Source organism: Anas platyrhynchos, chromosome 19 (genome assembly GCF_047663525.1).
Source record: "Anas platyrhynchos isolate ZD024472 breed Pekin duck chromosome 19, IASCAAS_PekinDuck_T2T, whole genome shotgun sequence".
Classification (NCBI taxonomy): Eukaryota; Metazoa; Chordata; class Aves; order Anseriformes; family Anatidae; genus Anas; species Anas platyrhynchos.
This window is the reverse complement of record NC_092605.1, coordinates 1,240,748-1,258,965: the sequence shown is the minus strand read 5'-3', so window position 1 is coordinate 1,258,965 and position 18,218 is coordinate 1,240,748. Positions and strand designations below refer to the sequence as shown.

At 61.6% G+C, this 18,218-nt stretch overlaps 2 protein-coding genes across 3 annotated transcripts in view; one reads left to right on the top strand and one right to left on the bottom strand.

Annotated features, from left to right (window-relative positions):
• SLC38A10 (solute carrier family 38 member 10) overlaps positions 1-16,755 on the top strand; it is a 30,423-nt gene extending 13,668 nt beyond the window's left edge. The window contains exons 9-16 of one of the 2 annotated variants that reach the window (XM_038165302.2): positions 63-174; positions 308-414; positions 4,903-5,056; positions 9,866-10,036; positions 10,299-10,721; positions 11,292-11,414; positions 13,290-13,469; positions 13,767-16,755. In XM_038165302.2, the coding sequence (XP_038021230.2) occupies positions 63-174; positions 308-414; positions 4,903-5,056; positions 9,866-10,036; positions 10,299-10,721; positions 11,292-11,414; positions 13,290-13,469; positions 13,767-14,893 (2,397 nt within the window). In that variant the 3' untranslated portion in view covers positions 14,894-16,755. Of the gene's footprint in view, positions 1-62; positions 175-307; positions 415-4,902; positions 5,057-9,865; positions 10,037-10,298; positions 10,722-11,291; positions 11,415-13,289; positions 13,470-13,763 lie in introns of both variants that reach the window. The other variant, XM_038165301.2, reaches the window with a different exon arrangement.
• Positions 16,756-16,912: 157 nt separating this feature from the next.
• On the bottom strand, positions 16,913-18,085 carry NDUFAF8 (NADH:ubiquinone oxidoreductase complex assembly factor 8). Its single transcript, XM_072025882.1, has 2 exons — positions 17,914-18,085; positions 16,913-17,164 (listed from the first exon to the last, which is right to left on the bottom strand). Exons 1-2 carry the CDS (start codon positions 18,046-18,048, stop codon positions 16,913-16,915), a joined length of 387 nt encoding a protein of 128 aa, XP_071881983.1. The 5' UTR covers positions 18,049-18,085.
• Between the last annotated feature and the right edge of the window lie 133 nt (positions 18,086-18,218).

Sequence of the window (18,218 nt, the reverse complement as noted above, 5' to 3'; positions counted from 1 at the left end):
CCGTGTGGCTGTGCAGCGGGGGCTCGCTTCATTCTCTCCCCCTCCCGATGTTTCTCTTCCAGCAGAAGGATGGCACCTTTGCAGCGGGGGGCTACATGCCCCCGCTCCGCTTCAAAGCCCTGACGCTGGCCGTGGTTTTTGGAACCATGATCGGAGGCATCATGATCCCCAACGGTGAGCGAGGAGCTGGGGCAGGGGCTGCATCCTGGTGGGATTCTCGGGCTTGGACGCAGCCTGGGGGGGGCTCAGGGAGCCGTGCAGCTGGAGGGGAAGGGCTCTGCTGACCTCTCTCCTTCTTCTTTGCCAGTGGAAACAGTCCTGGGCCTGACGGGTGCCACGATGGGAAGCCTCATTTGTTTCATCTGCCCGGCTCTGATTTACAAGAAGATCCACAAGAATGCGCTCTGCTCACAGGTCAGTGGCGACGCTGCTTCACATCCCCCTGAGCCCTCTGCGGAGCCTGGGAACGTAGGGACTGGGGCTGCAGGAGGGAAACTGCTCAGCGCCTCCTGCAGCACCCCCCCCGCTGCCTCCCCCTGCTGCAGGTGGGAGCTGTCGTGGTCGCTGCCCTGCACGGCACCGCTCGCGGGCACGCAGACAGCAGCAGAGGGGCTGTGGCTCCGTGCTTGCCCTGCCCCGGGCTGGAACACCGGCTCTTTTTGTCCCTCCGTGCTTAAAATGCTGCTTCCAGCCCGCCTTCTGGTGGGCTTTTAGGGTCTGTAAGCCACAGACGGGGAAATCCAGGCAGCCTATAAAACCTGCCCGGGCCTTACAGCTCAACCTGCCCGGGCCGGGTAAAACAAACAAAACTTCCCAGCCATGCGGTTCTTGCTGCTGACCCTCAGCTTTCTGGTTTCAACCAAAATAATAATAAAAAGGAACACCCACGTAGAGGTGTTGCTCCAGGAATTGATTTTGAAGCGATCGGGGTCGCTCAGAGGCTGGTAGGAGTTCAGCTTTTCCTCCTGCTCCGGGTTGAATTGACCTCCTCGGGGACTGGAACAAAGTGGCTCTTTGCTGGGCTTGATCCTTCTGCTCCTGCAAATAGCCTGCTTTTATGGGGCTGAAATTCGCATGTTTTGTTTCTTTCTAACAATAACTTAATCCGCTGCCTTTTAGCAGGCCTCTGCTCCAGCGTTACCCCTCACGACAGCGCTGGGCTGGGAATAAGGTTTTCAGCAAACTGCGGAGTCAGCAGGGGGAGAGCAGGACATTTTTGTGGGTCCTACAGAGCTAATGGCTTTCTCTGCCTTTAATGACTTGTGGCTTTGCAAACGTCCACGAAGTTTTTAAGCAGGGCGTGTTTTTTTTTTTCTTTCTTTCTTTCTTTCCCCTTTCCCCACGCTTTCTCTGACACGAGGAAGTAGTCCAACTTTCCAGCTTTCACTCGGGATTCTGACACTCCGCTCCTAACTCCTTTGACTGAAACCCCGAGCAGGAGCCTGACTGCCAGCCGGGGTTTTTCAGGGGAACAAAGAGCACTTTCAGGAATCGCTTTCTGTTCCGGCCGAGCCTCAGCGTTTCTCTGCAGTGCCTGGAAGCTGCACTCAGGGCGTGCTGAGCTCTGCGACCGGCTGCCCGGAGGCAGCAGCCAGGGCTTGAGCACCGGGTTGAGGTCGCAGTGACCCCAAATGCTGCTCCCGAGGCTGCTGGGGATGGGTTTGTCCCGCAGAAATCCCACAAAGGACTAAGGGCTTATCGCAAGCATCAGCCCCCGGGTTACCCTGGCGTTTCAGGGGGCTGGTAGCAAGCTGTCCAGCCTGCTCCCGAGTGATCCATGGCCTGTCAGGTTTGCATACTTGCTTTGACCGATGCTGCGAGGGCAACACCTGTCCTCAGAGCTCCCTGAGCTGCTCAGCGCCTCCCTGCACCTCTCCGGGAGCTGAGCGCGGGGCCCAGCCTCTCCTCGTGCCCCCAGGTCTTGTGCAGAGTCTCATTTATTCTGTCCCCGGAGCTCTGTCTGTGCTCTCCTCCTTCATTCCTGCTCGCTTTGATCAGCTCTGCTCCTTCAAAACCTGTGAGGAGCGGCAGGCGGGGGGAGAAGGAGCCAGCCCTGGGCCTGAACAATGCACGTGAGTGTTCCCCTCCCACCCTGAGCCCCCTCCCCAAGCAGCAGCCCTCCTCAAATCCAGCTCTGGTGCTTGCCGGAGCTCCCTGGGCTCTCCTGGGCTGCTTTTATGGGGCCGCCTCCGATCCGTGCCGGTTCCCTTTTGGAGCTGGGAGGATGGAGCCTGGGCTGTGGGACAGGAGCTGCACCGACAGCAGCGCAGAGGGCTCCGGGGGAGGGATGGGGGCAGTCCCAAATCTTTGCTGGCCAGCAAAGAGCCCTGGCTTCTGTCAGTGAGTTGTTAATTAGAGTTGTTAATTGGCACAGCCGCTGGTCGGGCTGGGGCTGGGGGCTGGGTGCCCAGAGCAGCCCAGAGGAGACAAACACCCTTCTCGTGTCCCGCTGCTGGCTCAGGCGTGGTGAGAGGCTTTGGTTGATGACACCGCTGTGCAAAGGTCGAGCTGTCTTTTGGGAGGAAGGACGGCCGAGGGAAAGCAACCAGCAGAGGAAACGGCTGCGTAAACTTCCTCCTGTGAGCTCCCGGGCTCTGGGGACTCCTGCTGTGCTGACTGTCCCTTAAGGAGCCCTGGAGAGGGGTCTCTGCTCTCGGCAGGTCCCCTTCTCACACGTGGGGGGCCGATCCTTCCCATGGGATCACAGCAGCCCTACAGTGCTGCCCCCCCTTGCTCCTGGTTCTCTGCTCCAGCTACTTTGGGTGGTTCCTGTGCAGTGCCCAGCTCCTGGGGCCACCGAGGCCTCGCAGCTTTTGGTCCCCTGATTGCCAGAGGTTTTCCCGGGGGTCCCCCTGAGTCCAAAGGGCCTGGTTTTGTGTGCCATGAGCATCTCTGTGGACCTGGTCCGAAGCACAGACCTCCTCCTCCTCCAGGTCCTGTGCCGCTCCCCGAGGGCTGAGCATGGAGGCGCAGGACGGCTGCAGCTCCCCGGCCTCCCCATGCCACGTGTGCCCGTACCCAGCGCCCTGGGAAGCTCGCAGGTGATCTCCAAACCTTAAACAATCAGAGGGGGCTGAGTCCAAGGCATTCGAGCCCCTGGCTCCCTATGAAGATAAGAACCAAACCTCCCCCCCCCTTTGGAAACGTTGGGTGTTCTCAGCCGTTTCCTACGGTTCCCTTCTCTCCCCCATCTCTCCCGGTTCCTGTGGCACCAGAATAGCTCCCCTTTGTGGGAACGCTCTTCCTCTCTGCTGTTGTTTCTGGAAGGGGCCGGCGCGGCCACCAGAAGCCTTTTTACGGGGGGGAGGAAGCGGAGGAGCCCCCGCGCCGAGGGCAGGGACCCGCTGAGCGCACGGCGCGGGGCAGGCTGGCAGGATGTCTGCTCTTTGTGCAGCCGCACGGCGAGGCAGGCAGCAGCCTGAGCTTCTGTTTCCTCTCCTGAGGCTCTCAGATCTGCCCTCTGCTCCCTGACCGTGCCTGTCCCCAGCCCGGAGCTGCTCCGTGTCCTGCCGGCCCCTTCCTTCCGAAGGCGTCTCCGTGGCTGGGGGGGGCCACGGGTTCCCAGGGCGCTGACCCCGCTCCTGGGCAGCCCAGCAACGAGGGGAGCAAAGCACCAGCCCCGTCCTTCCCTCAGGGCTGGCCCTGCTTGGCCTTTGCCTTTCAGTCTCTGTCCCCCCCCCCCCATTTTTTTTATTTTCCATCTCCTGCCTCCCTCCGGTAGCCCACGGCAGCTCCTGGTTGCGTTCATGGTCCCCAGCGGCTGCTGCTGGTTCCTCTCCGGCCGAGCTGCGTCCTTTTTTCGTGCCTTTTGTTAATTGTGCTGCAGGGTAAGGACTCCGGGGGGGACCAAGGCAGAGGATGAATCCCGTGGGACTCTCCCCATCCCCTCGTGAGCTGCTGAGGTGGCAGCAGGAGGGGGATTTATTCACCTGAAGGGCCGGGCAGCTCCTGTAGGACGGAGCAGGGGGGGGTACCCAGGAGGCAGGATTCCTTGGCAGAGGGAGACTTTGGCACCATTGCCTGGTGAAGAGCAGCAGCAGTGAGCCAGGTCCCCAGCCCTTCAGATTTATGTTAAAATAATAAAAAAAAAAAGGTGTGTGTGGAGCGTTGCTGCATAACAAACATGACTTGCTGCAAAGTTCCAGCCTTGCAGAGGAGTTTGGGTTTTAGATACGATTTTTCCTGCTGCTCCCGTGGCCTGCTGTGCGCCTTGGTGAAATGGGTTTGTGGGGAGACCCCCGGTGCGAGGGGAGGGAGCTGCTTCCCCTGCTGGCCAGGTCACTAGATAATAAGGTTGGCTGTAGGAATTCCCTTGTCGGTGGTGGTGACGTCTCCTTTTCGAGTCGGAGAAGTTCTTGGAGCCCTTCCCTGCACAGGACCCAGGTTCTGCCTTGCTGCATTTCCCCCGTTTGCTCCCAGCTTTCTGGGGCTCGGTGATTTGCTTCTTGGCAGCTTCCTCTTAGCCCTGACCACATTCCTGGAGCATTAACCTCCAGGGCTGGTGTGTGGAGGTCTTACTCAGAAATAGGACATTTTAAATGATTTACTGGAACCCTTCCTAGCCCGTATACACAGGTTGGGCACCTCTGCTCTCAGCCGGGCTGGATTTTGTGCTCCTCTGCAGCTGGGCTCCTGGCCACCGCGTGCATTTTTCTGTTCCTGTGCCCTGTCCGCTTCCTTCTGATGCAGGAGTTGTCATTTCTGCAGCTTCCAGCATCCGAGGCTCTCACTTTGTGCCTCTGCATCCAAACACAACTTATTTGCCTCTTCCCCTTCTCTCCCGTCTTACTGGCACGTGTGATTGCGCCGAGCTCCGAATTGTTTTGGGGACCCTTTGCGTGACAAACGCCGTGCGGAGCAGTCCCGTTGGTTTTGTGCTAACCCAGGCTCTGCTCCCTGCAGATCATCCTGTGGATCGGGCTGGGGATGCTGGTTATTAGCACCTACACCACCTTGTCTGCCACCGAGGACACCCCGGTGAAGACAGAAGCGGTGGGCTTGGAGCACCTGGAAAGAGAGGAGAGCAGAATGGAGCAGGACCCTGTCAAAATGCCAGGTACGTGCCCGCTCTTATTAAATTGTTTTATTTTTTTGGTGTAGTGGGTGCAGGGTGGTTTCCAAGCAGCTCTCCAGTGCCCTTTGGGGTTGTTCTTTGGGGAAGGGGCAGGAGAGGAAGGGCAGGGTGCGGGGCTGGGGACAGGGCACGGGTGTCCCCTCCCCATGGGGACAGTGAGCCTGAGGACAGCTCAGCGGTGGCCACCTGTGCGAGGGCTGAGTGGCCAAACGGGGCAGCTCCCAGCACGTTGCCCCTGCTGCCAACAACCCCCACTCACCCTACTCAGAGGTATGTAAATTTACGGGCACTGCTTTTTTTTTTTTCTTTTTTTTTTTTCGGTGGCGAGGACATAAATTTGGATTCGGTTTGAGCTCTGACAAAGCCTGTGATTATGCCTCGGCTTTGTTTACCGGTTCCCGTTATTTATTATTTGTTTACTGCGCCCGCTGATGGAATTACGGCCGCTCCCTCCCGTCCCCAGCTGCGGGCTCGCCTCGCAAGGCCATCGCTGGCAGGTGTTGCCTGACCCCGCGCTCCCCCTTGGCTGCGTCCTGTTCCTTCAGTTTATTTTCCTTTGCTTCTCCTCGGGCTTTTTTTTTTTGTTCTTCGGGGGCCTTGAAATCTCCTCGCGGAGATTGAGAGCGGAAGCCCGAGGAGGGCTGCCTCTCCTGGAGGTTATCCATCCTCCCTCCTGCTTCTTGGCCGCGTTCCTGCCCAGCGGCTCTGGGTGTCTCCCCGACGCTGGTGCTGCCGCCGATAACATTCACTCGGGGCTGCGCCGGCCCTGCCAGCCCTGAGTTTTTTTTCTCCCTTCACCCTCTAAGCTCACCCCAGCGAGGCGTGCGCCTTCCCAGGCGCCGGGGTGCCCGTGAGCTGCGAGCAGAAGCTGCTCTCAATCCCTTAATGGGGCTCAGCAGGGCCGGGAGGGGGGGAATGCGATTGAATTTTTCCGTCTTGGTTAATTTGGGAGCGGTAACGGCCAAAGAACAGCTGCTCCTTTCGGGTGCTCGTGGCTGGGAAAATAAAAAAAGGGTCCATAAACGGCGGTGTCCGTGGAGTTTGCTGAATTTCTTCGCTTCTTCTCCACGTGAAGCAGGGCGGCAGCGCAGGAGGCTTGGCTGGGGGGCTGCCCTGCTGTACCCCCTGTGTGCCCCCAGAGCTCATCAGCATCTTCCCCACGGGGTGCTCACCTCTGGACCAAATACCCCTACCCAGGAGGGATCCGTTTGGGGCACCCTCGCTTCCTAAAGCTCCCCTGGGCCAAACCCTGGGGCTGGGCTCCCCGTGGAGGCTCAGCTTCCCCCCTGGGACGTCCCCGCGGTGCTGGAGGAGGAGGACGGGAGGAGAAGCGGTGTTGGGGGGCTGCTGGGTGCTGCTCCTTGGAGCTGAGCCTCCCTGCGCCCCGGTGAGGGGCAAAGAGGGGCACTAAGGACAGCCCTGGGAGGTGCTGAGCCCTCTCCCCTGGCACTCAGCAGTGTGCGCTCGGCATTTATTGGCCTCTTTGATGGTGCACGGGGCAGAACTGTGCAGACTTTCATTAAAACCCTGCCCCGTGGGTCTGGGGATGATGAATATTAGAACATTGCCCTTTTATGTGAACGCGGCTTGACCAGCGAGCTCCGAGTGGTGTTTTTCCTAACGACACCCAAGCGCCCGGTGCAGCCCCGGCCTGGATGGCTTGAGGTTTGCTGTCAGCAGCTCCTCGGGAAAGGTATAAAACCCCTTTCAGAACCCTTCAGCCGCTCCGCGCCGTGCGCGCGCGCACGTTAAAAGGTTGCTAAGCTGCCCGTGAAAGCTCATGAAGGCAATTACCCATTTAAAAAAAAAGAAAAAAAAGAAAAGAAAAGAAAAAAAAAAAGCTAATTAGGCAATTTCTCTCTGTATTTGAAAGCACCCCAGAGGGTCTCGCGGGGCGGATTAAGATTTTGTAATATTTTTCAGCTCCTTACTCGCTGCTTGCCGCTTCCTTTCCCTTCCCTGGCGTTGTGCAATCCCGGCTAACAAAGCCTCGATTCACGCCGTGAGGAGAGCGCCCGCTGCCACGGGAAGCCCTCGACTTGGCCGTGCTCCTCGTGGCCGCGGGGTCCCCTGGCTGCAGGTGACACCGGTGACACCGGGGTCCCCCTTCGGCTGCTCCGCCGGCACCAAGCCTCCTTGGGCAGGCGTCAACCCTGAGACGAGACCCCGTCGGCTGCAGGCGGTGTGCCCGTGGGTTATTTTCTATTTATTAAGGGCTGGAGCAGCCCCGTGCGTGGAGCCGTGGGCTCTGCACGCTTCCCGAGCGCCGCGGGAGCAGCTTGGCGCTGCCGCAGCTCTCCCTGGTGCCTTGTGCGAGCGAGCTTTTAATAGCGCCTGTGACACAGAAAAGGAACCGGCAGCCTCTGGTAATTGGGGTTGGTTTTTTACTGCTGGTGCGTCAGGAGACAACTGTGAACTAATTTCAGGGATGCCATTCGATAACCTTGTGAAATCTGGAACCCTCGCGGCCGCCGGGGGGGAGCTCCTGGAGGCGCCGCTCGGGCTGTGGGGGGGGGCTCTCTCCGTGTCCCCAGGGGGCTGCAGCCTTCCCCGGGGGTTTTGGGGGGGCTGGTGTGCCCCCATCCCTTCCCCTCGCTTTCTGCAGGGGGTTTCCCATCCTGTACACCTTGCAAAACGGGGTCGCTCCATTTCGGTGGGCTCAAGTGGTTGAAGCTCGGTGCTACTGCGGCGGACAGAGCGCGGTGAGAGCCCCGCGGGGAGGGCTTTAAAAACCTTCCTGCTGCCCCAACCGGGAGCGAGAGGGGGGGGAAGGGAAGCTTTTAGGTTGCTAATCGTGAAATTTTATTGCAGCCTGGAGAGGCTGCTGGCAAACCACAAGACAGAGGCGCGCACACGCCCGCACAAATCAGCTGCAGAAAGCCTCGGCGAAGGCGAGCGGAGCCCCGGGAGCGGCGAGCCCTCGGCGGGGCGAGCGCCGGGGTTTTGTTGTTGTAAAGCCAAGAAGCTTTTACAGCCTCTCAGCCCCTGCCTGTAAAGTCCAGCGCCGCTCATAAAACATTAAGAGGCGCAGCATTACTGTAACGTTCTCCGAAGGGACCCGAAGGGCGACTAGACAGTTAGAGTGATTATTGCACAGCCCGAGCAAAATTGTTCTCTGCAAACCGCACGCGGCCCCTTCTCGGTTTCCATGCAGCGCGCGAGGTCGTTAATTCACGCCCCGATGATGAACTTAATTTTGTTTCCCGCTGAGCAAATGACGGCTCAGAGGCAACTTTGGCTTATTATGGCGTTGGAGACTTTTTTTGTTTTCGTCGCTGTTTTCTTTCTGCCTCCTCCTCGCATTGTTTGCCGGGCCGTGGAAGCCCGCCCGTGAATTCGGGCTGGCGCTCCTCACAGCCTCCCCGGGCGGCGCTGGCACCGGCACCTGCCACAACACCATGTGCCCCAACGCGGGGCTCGCTCCGGCCCCAGCTCCTCCGTTTGCCTGGAAAACTTCCTCTCCTGTTTGTTTTTTTTCCCCTTTTTTTTTTCCCCTCCCCAGCCGGCCCCGCGTCCTGCTTCCCAGGGCCCCCAGCCAGCAGCGGGCACCGCTTCCTGCGCTCGGATTATTCCTGAAAGGAGGAGCGTCCTGCCCTGACTCGCTGAACTCTGGGCACTCCCTCAACGGAGAGGGAGAGACCCCTGAGCACCAGGCTGGGGCTTCTCATAAAAACCCCAATCCTTTTTTTTTTCCCCTCCCAGCAGCAGCGCCGAGGCGGGGAGGTGCTGACCGCCAGCCAGCGCCGGCGCGCGGCCCTTCGCGCCCGGGGCCAAGGAGCCCAGGGTGTTCCTGGCACGGCTCCCTCTGGGCCACGATTTGTTCTTTTTTTTTTATTTATTTTTTTTTCTTTTCCCAACTTGGGTAAGGCCCACGCAGCTGAAGTTGTGGCAATCTCCTCTTTCCCATGAGTTCATCTCGTAATAAATCGCACCAGCCCTGCGGAGGGGGAGGAGAAAATTGAAAGATGTTTATAGAATTAATTCCCCAAAGGAAATCACAAGGGGGGGGGTGGAGGGAGGGCAAACGGGGGGGGGAGAGTTGGGAATTTTTTCTTACAGAAGACGATTTTTTTTTTTTTTTTTGCTGTTTGTTGGATGGGAAAAAAAAAAAAGGCACAGTACAACTTCAGTGCTGGGAAACAATCACGTTTCCTCCTCCGCTGCTCTTCCAGGGGAGAGCGAGCCCCGTGCTCACACGGGGCAGGTCTGGGGGCCAGCAGGAGCTGCTCAGACCCTAGGGGCTCTTATGGGGCCGCTCCAGTGCTGGGCCCTGTGTCCCAGGAGCCCCCCATCCCTTTGGAGAGGGGTGACGAGAGCCCCAAATCCCTCAGGACCGTGTCCTGATTGCGCTCCTGGCCGCGTGCCACCTTCCCCGGGGTCGTGCTGCTCCTCTCCCTCCTGCTCCTCGCGTCATCGGGAGGGCTGCGGGAATGCTCTTGCAAAAAAAGGGGAAAAAAATCAAACAAAATGAATAAAAAAGGCGCGGAGCTGCTCTGCGGTGCGGGTGGGTGCTGGGGGCTCCCTGCGCTCGCGTGCCCCGCGGCGGGCAGCCGGGTGGATGCTACCATCTGGCGGCACGGGCTCGCAGCGGCAGCGGCTCCGCGCTCGTGGCTTCGTCAGAGCGGCTGCAGGGAGAGCAAACGGCGAGCAGAACAAAGCCCCCAGCCCCTCGGGGGCAGAACAAAGCCCCCAGCCCCTCCGTGGAGAAGTAGCTGCAGGCTCGTGCCGGCGGAAAGGGGTTGCAGCGGTGCGGCCGCGCGTAACCCGGCGCGATTAACCCTCCGTCCACAGAGCAGAACCCCGCGGTGGAGGAGGCGGAGGATGACCGCGATAAACCGAAGCTGCTGGATGAAAAGGAGGAGATGGAGCAGCCGCAGATCAAGGTGCCCATGGAGGTACCCGAGAGGGACGAGGAGAGAGGGAAGCTGGAGGAGAAGGTGCAGCTCGACCGGCCCGACCAAGGTGAGGAGGAATTTGGGGCAGGGGCGTCAGCTTTGGGGTTGGGAGGTGTGTGAGAGCGCTTTGGTGAGGTCAGGGTCCTGATCTCAGCTGGCTGCCCCGTGGGTTGAAGGTGATTTCGTGTTTGGAGCTCTCGGGGCTCGTTAGGAGCGCAGCCTCTCGGTGAGGAAGCAGAAGGGTGACGGGTACCGGGCACGGCTGTGCGTGCTGGGAGCCTGCTGGGTGTTATTTTCACCCCCCTAACCCTGCCTGCTGTCTGCCCTAGGGATCGCCCTGCCCGTGGGGGAAGCGCACCGCCACGAGCCGCCCGTGCCACGGGACGAGGTGCAGGTGGACACGGGCCGGGAGCGGGAGGAATCCGACGAGAACAAGCTCGGGGCAGCCAAAGGCGCCGCCGCCTCGCTGCAGGAGCCGGCTCAGCCCCAGCCCCAGGAAGAGGAGCTGGGCCCAAAAGAAGGGAAGGAAGCGATGGCTGAGAACCGACCGCGGGGAGGGACCGAGGAGCCAGCGAAGAATCCCAAGCACGTCCCGGAGGTGAAGGTGCAGCAGGGCGGCCGGCCGCCGTACAAGGAGCAGCAGCCGGCACAACCAGCGCCGGACGGGGAGCAGAAAGCTGAGGCTGGGGAGAAAACAAAGCTGCAGCCCCCCAGGAAAGCAGAGGAGGCTGCAGAGAAGGAAGCCGAGCCCGGTAAGCTCCCGCTGCAGCGGCTCACCCCAGCGGATTCCTCTCGCCCTGTGAGCTGCCCCTGGTTGCTCCTACCCACGTCCCAGCTTTTCCTTTCCGCTGCACGAGATCAGCCCGGGAGCACGCACGGCCCCTGCGGCAGCTGCTGGGGAAAGGGAGGAATCTGGTGGCTTTGACAGCTCCCGTAATATCTGTCAAACAGTTGTTGGCTGGCCTACCAAATGTCAGGTGCCGTGCTGTTCCCCCTGCGTCTCCGAGCTCACTGGGGACGCGGAGCCGGGAGATCTTGACAGGTAACACATTGCTAAGTGCCCGTCTAAAAGCTGCTCGGAACCCCTCTCGCATTTTAATTGGCCGAGGTAGTTAGCGCTGGCTCGCTGCCACCGCTCTATAAGGTTGTTAATTTATTTATTTATTTATTTATTTTTATTGCTTCCCTCGCAGCCGCCGGGTTGAATATGAACGGCGCTGCTTGGGGCAGGCGGGGCCGGCACGGCGCGGAGTCCTTGCGGAGAAATTCTGCTGGGGCAGCCCTTGCTGAGCGTGGGGTCTGTTTTTTTTTTCTCCTCCCAGGTGAAAATCAGGAGCTGCCCCTCCCGGATCGAGCTGCCCCAGCCCAGCCCCAGCAGCCGGAGCCGAGGGAGAGCAGGAATGTGGAGGAGAAACAACCCGAGAACGCTGAGAGCAAGCTGGAGGGTGAGTGCTTGGCCCCGGGACCTGGGACCTGGGCTGTGAGCACCGGATTCCTCTGCGGCAGGGACGTGCCAGCGCTGCCTGTCCTGGCTCTGGGGAGCACATAGCTTTGGGCTGTCGTCACCGCAGCGAGCGGTGCCTGTCTGCAGCAGGCTAACGCCTCCGGCGGAGGCTGGCACGCTCCCGGAGAGGTCCCTGGCAAGGCGAGGCTGGCTCCGGGACGTGAGTCACTGGAGGCCAGCCCCGGCTTCCTGCTCCAGTGCCAGCAGTGCTGACTCAACCCGAGCGCAGCCAGCCCGAAACCCTTTGGGTTCTGCAAAAATCAGGGCTCGGCGGCAGGGGGAGGTACCAGGGCATCGCCCTGGGGTCGTTAGCACAGGGAGGAGGGAACCCAGCCTGCCCCGTCCTCAGGGTGCTGCTGCTGGGACCCCAAATTTGTGGTGCCGTGGGGGTTTTGGAGCCAGGGTGGCTCAGGGCACCGTCCCCAGGCTGTGCAGTTCCCTCGGTGTGATGTCCTGGGGCTGTGCTCCGGACCTGATGGGACGTCTGTGAGCACGCTGTGCTCGTGGGGCGCCTCCTGCCCTCCTGGTTCGGTGGCCACATCCTGGTTTTTAACTCCTTTATTGTTTTTTAACTCATTTCTTGCCTTTTTACATGGCAACAGGGCTGAAAAAGCTGAGCGTAAAAAGCTTGTAGCGGGTACTGGCTATGGGGACTCTGCACGTTTCGGGGAGGATTTGGGGTCGGAGTCTTTTTGGGGCTTCCATCTCTGCATGGGGAACGTGCCAGGGAGCTCTCCCATCTCCAAACCTCGGGGCTGCTCCTCGGAGCCGTGGCTGCAGCTGCCCTGGGCGGCGTGAACCCGAGTGCTTCCGCTGGGTAATTGTTGGAGATGTTTTTTATGAAGGACGCCTTTCAGATCCAGCCCGAGCGCTGGCTGGGGCCTTTTGGAGATCAAAGGAGGAGCGGGGAGGCGGCACAGCCTGTTGTTTGCCTGGAAGAGGTGTGTCACGCACGCACTCACACATGTTTGCGAAGCTCTCGGTGAGAAATTCTTTGATTTGGCTGAAGCCTTTGCTGTGAAATTCTTTCATTTGGCTGAAACCTTCGCTGCAGGCCCGGCCCAAACGTTCCCATGCTGAGCCGGGACCCGCGGGCCTGGAGGACGAGGCAGAGGAGTGCCTGCTGCTCCCAGTGCTTACTCGGAGCAAAGTGCGAAAAATAAACAGATCTCCAGAAGTCAATTGCTCTCGGAAGGGGCCGAATTCCCCCTCCTCACCCAGCTTTCGGCAGCGCAGTGAGAGGGGAATTCCAGAGGCCCTTGGCTAAGGGCTCTGCTGGGGACTGGAAACGTTTCGCTGTGGTTATTAGCGGGACGGGGGAGGCAGCGTGTGCCGGGAAGGGATTAGCACGCAGCATCCCTTTTTAATTTCAAGGGCGTTTCACAGGAGATTGATTCTGACATGATTTCCTCCGGGGCACAGCAGGCTGGAGACACCTCGAGCTGCTGCTGGGGGAGGCGAGAGGCAGCGGCCCCGTGCCTCAGCTGGGATACGTCCGACTGTCTGGGAGGAGAGGAGGCAGCAGCGTTTCCGTGCAGACCCGGGGCTCATACTTTGGGCCTGACGTGGGGTTTGCAGCGAGTGAATCAGCCTGAGTCACTTCTGCTTGGCCTCAATCGCCCCCGGCTGCTCCCTGCAACCCCAGGAGCCGCGTGCGGGCACCCTCAGCCCCTCGACTGCCTCCTTTTGCTTTCCGTTTGCAGGGCAGCACTGCCCCGCTGGGGAAAGGCACCGCAGCCCCTTGAGTGCTGGGAGATGCTCAGTGAGGATTTGGGGTCAGGGATTTATTTTTCCTCATTTTTTTTTTCTCTTCTAGATGCTGGGCAGGCGAAGCTGCTCGATCACGCGGTGCTGCTGCAGGTGATCAAAGAGCAGCAAGTGCAGCAGAAGCAGCTGCTCGACCAGCAGGCGAAGCTGCTGGCTGTAATCGAAGAGCAGCACAAGGAGATCCACCAGCAGAGGCAGGAGGAGGGAGGAGAGGAGAAGCCAAAGCAAGGTGAGGAGAACACGGAGGAGTGTCAGCAGCAATCACTGCTCAGAGCAGCTCTGAAATCAGGCTGGGGGGGATCCGGGGCCCTTTGGCACGCAGCAAAATTCGCTCTGCAGATCCCTGCCTGACTGTGGGGGAGCCCCTGTGGTGCTGTGGGGGGTTAATAATGCTCCTCTCCACGTCCCTCTGTATTTTCTCCCCTGGTGACCTCGTCCCCTGTCCCTTTGTGCAGGACGTGGTGGCAGGGGAAGGGAACCCGTCGCTTGCTGTAAGGTTTCATTGTCAGTTTTTCCTCCGCAGCAGAAATGCAGCAGGAGCCCGCGGCGCCTCTGTCCAAGAGCAAGGAGGAGGAGAACCCAGGAGCTAAACAAGAAGCTGCTGCCAAGGCAGGGGGTAAGGAGCCCCCCGAGCCCCCCGTGGCAGGGCTGGGCAGGCAGCCTGCGGAGTCAGCCGAGCAGCGCAGGGGCACAGCAGGAAAGCTGGAAGAGGCCGGGCACAGGCGCGAGGTTCCTGGGGTTCCTCCCAGGGAGCGGAAGGCGCCGCAGCAGGAGAGTGACAGAGCTGCTAAAAAGGCCGCGGAGAACTGGGATGCTCAGGATGCCAGAAACCACCTAGAAAAGAAGCCCTTGGCCGAGGATTTCGGAGGAGCCAAAGCTGGGAGAGACGTCCAGGAGAAGAATTCCCTGAAAGCCGTGGAAGCGGCCACAGCTCCCATCCAAAGAGAGCCGCCGGGGGCTGCCAAAGTTCCGAGAGCGGCAGGAAAGGGCCTGGAAAGAGACTCAGGAGCAGACCTGAAAGCCAAAGCTCTGAGCCAGGTGGAGCCCAGAGAGCCGGCAGTTGCGCCGGGCTCCTCGAGCAAACTGAAGGTGGCCGGGAGCGAGCAGCACCCGTGGGAGCAGCGGGGAGCTGAGGGGGCCGAGGGGGCCGGCAGGCAGCAGGCGGCCGCGCAGGGCCACGTGGCCGGCAAAGGGCAGGGGAAGGACGGGGACCCCGGGGAGAACGCGGTGGAATTGGCCCAGGACCCTCAGGGAAACCTCCGGAGCAGGCAGAGGCACGTGGAAGGGCGGCTCACGAATGATTTTGAGAAGAAACCCAGCCTGGAGAACGCCGCCACCCGCGGGGACCGCAGGCAGGAGCACGACCTCAAACCCAACCGCGACCTCAAGCTGCAGGCGGACCTCGACCTGCGCCGGCGGAGACGGGAGCTGCTGCCCCCCCAGGGGGAGGAGAAGGAGGGGGAGGATGAGGATGAGGAGGAAGGGGCGCAGGGGGCGGGGGTTTTAATCGGCCTGAACCCCCTCCCCGATGTGAAGGTGAACGACCTCCGCAGCGCGCTGGAGACGCGCCTGAGCCAGGTGGCGGAGGGGGCGCAGCAAGTGGTGCGCAGCCGGCGGCTCCGGCAGCTGGGGGGGGCTGACAGCAGCGTGTGAGGGGGGCGGGGGTGGCCGTGGGGGTCCGAGGGGAAGGCTCGAAGCGGGCAGCGGCGACTCAGAGCCCGCAGCACCTTGTGAGACCCCCGGGGTCCTGCTCAGAGCCTGCTCGGGTGCTCTGCGGGGGTGCCACCGCTCTGCGCACACCCCGGGGGGCTGCGGGGATGGCAGCGAGGAAGGGCAGCACCCCAGAGTGCCCGCTGCCTGGCAGGGGCTGCCACCGAGCTGGGATCCCCCCCCCCGGGTGGCTCTCGAGGGCCCTTTTTGCATCTCGTTGCTATCAAATTGTTCTCACATCTGGGTTCCTACCCAATCGCCTTCTCCCCCCCGGCTCGCAGCTCCCCTTTCAGACCCGAGGGGCTCCCCCGCGAGGTTCCCCTGCCTGGAAAGGATTCCCTGCTCTGCCGGGACCCCCGCCCGGCCCCCCCCTGCCCCGCTCTAGGGGCAGATTCCTGCCTCGGGGAGCTTCCCTCCTGGAGCAGCACCGGGCCAGGCACAGCCAAGTGCTCGGTGTCCCTCCTGGGGCGGGCGCCGTCAGCCCTGCGTGGTCAGGAGGTGGCTGTGGGTTTGGAACCCCCCGTTGAGCCGAAACGCTGCCTTAAACGGGCACAACCGCTGCCGTTGTGCTGCCTCTGCTCGCAGGGACCCAGCTGGGCGGCCGCGCGCTAGCAATAACGCCCAGCTTGGCTCTCCTCCCTCTGGCTGCTCGCGCTCTCCTCTCTCTTCTCCAGCTTCCTTTCTCCTCTCCAAAGTGCATTACAAAGCTCAACCCGGGGGCTGCAGCCTGCCCCCCGCCTTTTTCTGCAAAAGAATGACTCATTTAGGAGCATAAAAAAAAAAAAGGGCAGACTGGGGGGCTTGGCTCAAGCAAACCTACCTCTTCTCTGACTCGCTGGAGCCGTTTGTTTCGTTGTGTTCTTCCCAGCCCCGTTCCGTGCCGTGTTTGCATCCCTCCGTGTGGGTTCTGTGCCCCCTGTGTTTTACGAGCAGGGGAAGGAGCTGCTGGCGGAGCCCTGGCTCGCTCCGGGCTCCCAGCCCGTGATTCATCCCATTGTTGTTTTATTTTTACATCCTGACGCGCGAATGTAAGAAAGAAAAATCCCAAAGCTCTCGCTGGAACGGCGGAACCTCCGCAGCCCGCAGCCTGCAGACCTCATCACTGTGGTGGTTTTTAGGGCCGGATCTCCAAGTGTCTTCAGTCGTCGAGCCTCAGAGGGGGGGGTTCGTGCCCGGCGGGACCTGGTGGAGCCGGGGACGGGTTCTGAGCCGCGTACCCATTGCTGGAAGGAAATCCCCAGCCCCTGCTTTAAGGGGATTCGGCCCCCGCTTCTCCACCAGGACCCCCCCGTGCGTGTCTCGGTTGTGACGGTCGTGGCCTTAACCCCCAGGACCCCGTTGTGCCAGCGAGCTTCTCCCTCGCGCCCCCCCGAAGCACAAACCCTGCAGCGGGGAGCTCTGAGCTGCAGATTTTGGCAGGCCCGGGGCAGGCGGCAGCCTCCTGAACGCGATCCTAAGCACGACCCCGCAGTCGTTGGGGTGGGTTTGTGCTTTGTACCCCCCCCTGCAGCACCAAGGAGCCTTTTTACAGCAAAAAGGAGCTGGGGGGGGAGCTCCTGGCACCCCACAGCAGGGAGAGGACGGGCTCCTGCCCTACCCGCAGCAACGACAGGGACACGTTGGTGTTTTTTTGAGGACTTACTGGCGTTTTTGGGGACTCGTTGGCATTTTTTGATGACTTACTGGTGTTTTTGGGGTGACCACAAAGGACCAAAGAAGCTCCCGACGTTCCTCAGCGCCGCCAGGAGAAGAACCCAACCCCGCCGGGGCTGTGCTGCACATCAATAAAAAAAAGCTGAAGCATTTTTATCCGAATCTTTATTTTTTTATTAAATAAATCGGGGAAAGAGCTGGGGGCGGGGGGAAGGAGCCCGGGAGCTGGGGCCGGCCGTTTTGGGAGCCCCGGGCTCCTTCCCCCTGCCTTGTTGTGCTGTCGTGACTATCGTCATGTCGTGAATATCATCATGTCGTGACTATCGCCGCCGTTACGTTCTCGCTGCTGCCTGTGGAAACAACCGAGATGCTGCCGGTCACCGTGGGTGGCACCAACCGCCCCCCCCCCCTGTTATCAGCCCCGTTATCTCCCCGTTCTCCCCCACGTACGGCTCGGTTGAAGCACTCCCGCAGCGCCCGGAATTCCCGCAGGCAGCCGTCCCGCCGCACCTCCCCGCTGCCTGCCGAGGCCGCGGCCACGCAGCGCCCGTAGGCAGCGGCCTGGGGGGGGGACGGGGAGGGGGAGAACGGGGTTAAAAGGGGTTGGTGGGGGGGGTTACCGGGGGGGCTGGGGGGTACCGGGAGGGCACCGGGGGGTATTGGGGGAGTACCGGGGGGTAACAAGGGGGTAATGAGGGGGTACCGGGGGGTCTGCAGGGTACTGGGGGGGGATTACGGGGATATGGGGGGGTCACCGGGGGGTACCGGGGGATGTCGGGGGGTTACCGGGGGGCTTTGGGGGTAACGGGAGGGAAACGGGGGGTACCGGGAGGGGTCGTGAGGGGGTTGTGGGGTACCGGAGGAATATGGGGGAGTATCGGGGGGACAATGGGGAGGGGCTGAGGGGCCCCGGGGGGGTACCGAGGGGGTACGGGGGGTACCGGGGGGTTACCGGGGGGGGGCTGTGGGGTACCGGGGGGGCACTGGGGGAGTACCGGGGGATACCTGGGGGGCTGCGGGGTACCGGGGGGATATAGGGGGGTACCGGGGGGACACCGGGGGGGTACCGAGGGTGTACGGGGGGTACCGGGGGGGGCACTGGCGGAGTACCGGGGGATACCGGGAGAGTAATGAGGGGGCACAGGGGGGCTACAGGGTACCGGGGGGATACGGGGGGGTACCGGAGAGTGCCCGGGGAGTATCGGGGGGACACCGGGGAGGGACTGAGGGGCACCGGGGGGGTACCGGCGAGTACCGAGGGGGTAAGGAGGGGGTACCGGGGGCCCGTGTGGCCCCCCCCCGGCCCTCACCTGCTCCCCGCAGCCCCCCAGCAGCGCCGGGAAGCGCCGGAGCCGGGCCCGCGCCCGCAGCCACACGCCGCGGCCCGACATCGCCGCCGCCGTCCCGTCACGGGCTGGGCGCCGCCATGTTGGCGCGGCGCTCATTGGCCGCCCGGGCTGTCCGTCACGCCGCCGCGCCCTCGCGTTGGGGGAAGATGAAAGCCCCGCCTCCTCTGCGCTGTGATAGGCGGAGAGCGGTGTGCTGATAAACGCTGATTGGTAGTCCCCGAGGCTTGCTCGGATTGGTCAGCCGTCTCGGGTGGCTCTAATTGGTG

Coding starts and splice junctions, on each gene's coding strand:
- NDUFAF8 (XM_072025882.1), bottom strand. CDS start 18,048: ATGAGCGCCGCGCCAACATGGCGGCGCCCAGCCCGTGACGGGACGGCG. Junction 17,165..17,913: donor TGGGGGGCTGCGGGGAGCAG/GTGAGGGCCGGG, acceptor TCCCCCCCCCAG/GCCGCTGCCTACGGGCGCTG.